This window comes from Cetorhinus maximus, unplaced genomic scaffold, assembly GCF_964194155.1.
Source record: "Cetorhinus maximus unplaced genomic scaffold, sCetMax3.hap1.1 HAP1_SCAFFOLD_2549, whole genome shotgun sequence".
Taxonomy (NCBI): Eukaryota; Metazoa; Chordata; class Chondrichthyes; order Lamniformes; family Cetorhinidae; genus Cetorhinus; species Cetorhinus maximus.
In genome coordinates this window covers 15,001-19,087 of record NW_027598486.1, presented here as the reverse complement: position 1 = coordinate 19,087, position 4,087 = coordinate 15,001, and the positions used below count along the sequence as shown (strand labels likewise).

Here is a 4,087-nt window from a genome sequence, read left to right as displayed (position 1 = left end):
AGGGGTAATTTCACCTAAATATGAATTTATGAATATCCCTCACACTTGAGAAACGTTTGAGGACTCTGGGTCTATACTCGATGGAGTTTAGAAGGATGAGGGGGGATCTGATTGAAACTTACAGAATACTGAAAGGCCTGGATAGAGTGGGACGCGGGGAAGATGTTTCCATTAGTAGGAGAGACTAGGACCCGAGGGGCACAGCCTCAGAGTAAAGGGAAGACCTTTTAGAACAGAGATGAGGAGAAACTTCTTTAGCCAGAGAGTGGTGAATCTATGGAATTCATTGCCACAGAAGGCGGTGGAGGCCAGGTCATTGAGTGTATTTAAGACCGAGATAGATAGGTTCTTGATTGGTAAGGGGGATCAAAGGTTACGGGGAGAAGGCGGGAGAATGGGTTTGAGAAACTTATCAGCCATGATTGAATGGCGGGGCAGAATCGATGGGCCGATTGGCCTAATTTCTGCTCCTATGTCTTGTGGTCTTATTAGTTATTTTGACCTCGGAGGGTAGAAGAGTCGCACCGATAACTATTTAGACGTTAGAGCAAACATTTGGACATTGAAACCCGCGTTGCACGGAGTAATATTTCTACAGATGTGCACTACAAATCTGTGTTGAGCTGTCACGTTTTGCACGGGACAAATTTGGAATCAGGCCGTTGGTTGCAAAATGACACTTGGGCGGAGACACAGAGTGGGTGCAATCGACGTGTTTATTCCCAATGAAGCCAGCAGTTTGGAACTTCGGATGGGCCGCAGATGTGATTCGTCAGCTGCGCCCAAATAAAATTCTGCCGCCAGATGTCTTTAACCAGCGCCAGTCCCGCTAGTCATAGAAGCAGCTAGGCTAATTTCGGTTGGTTATACTAATTTTGCAATACCATGTTCTTTTGTCAGACATTTTTCTTGCGTTGACCGGGATCAAAGTTTGGCTTTTTCAGTCTTCGCGTCCAACAGACTGGGGGTAAAAACATTAACCTTGGGCCTGATCGCGAGAGGATCCCAAGTTGCAGCGGGCGCTTGTTACACGAGCGGCCAATGGCCATTCCAATTGCCGACCTCTAAATCTACATCTGGGCAGCGAGTATAACTGAAGGCCAGAGGGATACTGCTCTGCCGCACAGAACAAATTCTACCCCCAACCCTTCCCCCCACCCCACCACCTCCCACCAGCCCCCAATATCTTCACGGGTCATCCAAATACAGTACGTAAAAATAGCGTCCATTTAAAAAGGAGTATCATCATCGATAGCTTCGATATGTGTCACGTCGTCGAGAAGTCTTTCTCGCACGTAAATCCTGTATTCTGTGGGCGGGAGAAAGATCGTGTTAATAGAGTTGTAGACAGAATTGTTTAGAAACATAGGAAATGGAAGCAGGAGTGGGTCATTCGGCCCTTTGAGTCTGCTCCGCCCTTCAATAAGATCATGGCTCATCCCCTATTTCAACGCCATCGTTCACCCATACCCCTTGACACCTTCGGAGTCCAGAAATCTATCTATTTCCTTCTTAAATATATTCAGCGTCTCGGCCTCCACAGCCTCCTGTGGTGGAGAATGGCACAGGTTCACTACCCTCTGAGTGAAGAGGTTTCTCCTCATCTCAGTCCTCAATGGTCTACCCCAATATCCTGAGTTTGTAACCCCTCCTTCTAGAATACACACCCCCTCCCAACCCACTCAAGAGGAAATATCATCCCTGCATCCAGCCTGTCTAGCCCTGTCAGAATGTTGTATGTTTCAATGAGATCTCCTCTCATTCTTCTAAGCTCCAGTGAATAAAGGCCTAGTCTTCAAACACAACGTACAAAGAATTATAGCCAGTTTGATTAAAACATAACATGAAATAAAAACATTTTTCAAAAACTCATTTTAGGTGGATGTAACCATCGCTGACCATCCAGGGTTTTGACCCAGCCGACAGTGAAGGAACGGCCGGTATATTTTCAAGTCAGGATGGTGAGTGACGCGGAGGGGAACTTCCAGGTGGTGGTGTTCCCCATGTGTCTGCTGCCCTTGCCCTTCTAGGCGGTAGAGTTGACGGGTGTATTTTTTTTTTGGAACTTTCGTGGGATGTAGACATTGTTGGCATGGCCAGAAAATGTTGCCAGTCTCTAATTGCCCAACCTTGCTAGGGCGCTTCAGAGGGCAGTTAAGAGTCAACCACATCCCTGTGTGTCTGGAGTCACATGTAGGCAAAGACGCCAGACTTCCTTCCCTAAAGGACATCGATGAACCAGGTGGGATTTCCCGGCAATCGACGACAGTTTCATGCCAAGCTTTATCTTCCTGATTTGTTAACCGAACTAAAATTCAACCAGCGTCTGTGACGGGATTTGATCCGATTCCCCAGAGCATTGCCCTGGGTCTCTGCGTTGCTAGTGCCACCACCACAGTACACCAGCTCCCCTAGGAGGTGCTGTCGAAGGGGCCTTGGTGAGTCACTGCAGTGAACAAAGAACAAAGAAAAGTACAGCACAGGAACAGGCCCTTCGGCCCTCCAAGCCTGCGCCGATCATATTGCCCGTCAACTAAAACATTTTGCACTTCCGGGGTCCGTATCCCTCTATTCCCATCCTATTCATGTATTTGTCCAGCTGCCTCTTAAACACCACTATCGTACCTGCTTCCACCACCTCCTCTGGCAGCGAATTCCAGATACTCATTACCCTCTGCGTAAAAAACTTGTCCCTCACATCCCCTCTATAGTTTTCTCCTCTCCCCTTAAATCTATGTTCCCCTAGTAATTGACTCTTCCACCCTGGGAAAAAAGCTTCTGACTATCTACTCTGTCCATGCCACTCATCATTTTGTAAACTTCTATCAAGTCGCCCCTCAATCTCCGTCGCTCTAGTGAGAACAATCCGAGTTTCTCCAACCTCTCCTCATGGTTAATAACCTCCAGACCAGGCAGCATCCTGGTAAACCTCCTCTGCACCCTCTCCAACGCCTCCATATCCTTCTGGTAATGTGGCGACCAGAATTGCACGCAATATTCCAAGTGTGGCCTAACCAAGGTTCTACACAGCTGCAGCATGACTTCCCAGCTTTTATACTCAATACCCCTGCCGATGAAGGCAAGCATGCCATATGCCTTCCTGACTACCTTACCCACCTGCGTTGTCACTGTGTGGGACTGGGGGCGGGGGGGGGTCTGAAATGCATTTGTTTCAATGCGAGAAGTATAATTCCACTGGAAGGGACAAGGCAGCGCATCTTGTCGATGGTACACACACGGCTGCCACTGTCCGTCGGTGGTGGAGGGAGTGAATGTTTGTGGATGGGGAGCCAGTCAAGCGGGATTCTTTGCTCCGAATGGCGTTGAGCTCCTTGCAGGATGACCAGCCACTGACCTACAGTGGGGATCACACCCTAAGAGTGAACTTGGTCCTCTCGTCGCAACATATGCGATGCAAAGTAGGGGAAGTAATAAAGACATGGACAGAAAGTATCCATCTTACCACGTTTGGTCTTGCAAGTCTTCGGCTTTCTGAAGTAATACACGGAAAGGACCAGAATCATGAGGAGTATCAGCGTAGCTAAGAACCAGCCAACGATTTTCTTCACATTCGGGGAGGCTACAATGACATTGAGAGAGAAAGAAAACAACGTGGGTCATTTTTGACTGTATCAGTTTCATTGTTTATTTGACGCCAAACACATTGAACACAATTGCATCCATGCATCTGTCTCTTGCATAAGGTCCCTCGGCCGCCATTGCTGTGATCAGTTGTGTATAGGAGGTGGAAGACGTTAGAAGCTTTATCAGTTAATGTGCTGAGATGGTGTGATGGTCATTCTCCATCTGCACATCCCTCTTGATCATCTCATTGGTCGACCTCAGTTCCCTTCAATGACAGCACGGGGGTACTCGGAGTGTGTGATACACTTAGTGCTCACCTTGTCAGCACCTTAAGCAGTGCACGTCCAAGCAAAATTGGCCATTACACTTGCTAACCATCTCCCCCATTATAGGTTCTTCGCGGCTACCGTACGAAACAACTAGACTCTAGAGTGCCTAATCGAGAGGGCAGTGTGTGTCGGGGTGAGTGTGTGTGTGTGGGGGGGGAGTGAGTGTGTGTGTG

The 4,087-nt window shown here is 48.2% G+C and overlaps 1 protein-coding gene across 1 annotated transcript in view; it reads right to left on the bottom strand.

Moving 5' to 3' along the window:
- Positions 1-1,198: 1,198 nt before the first annotated feature.
- The window catches only part of LOC144677449 (uncharacterized), a gene marked incomplete at its 5' end in the record, with an annotated part of 11,425 nt that continues 8,536 nt past the window's right edge, over positions 1,199-4,087 (bottom strand). Inside the window, 2 exons of the mRNA XM_078537541.1 lie at positions 1,199-1,309; positions 3,464-3,580. Of these exons, the coding sequence (XP_078393667.1) occupies positions 1,230-1,309; positions 3,464-3,580 (197 nt within the window). The remainder of the gene's footprint in view (positions 1,310-3,463; positions 3,581-4,087) is intronic.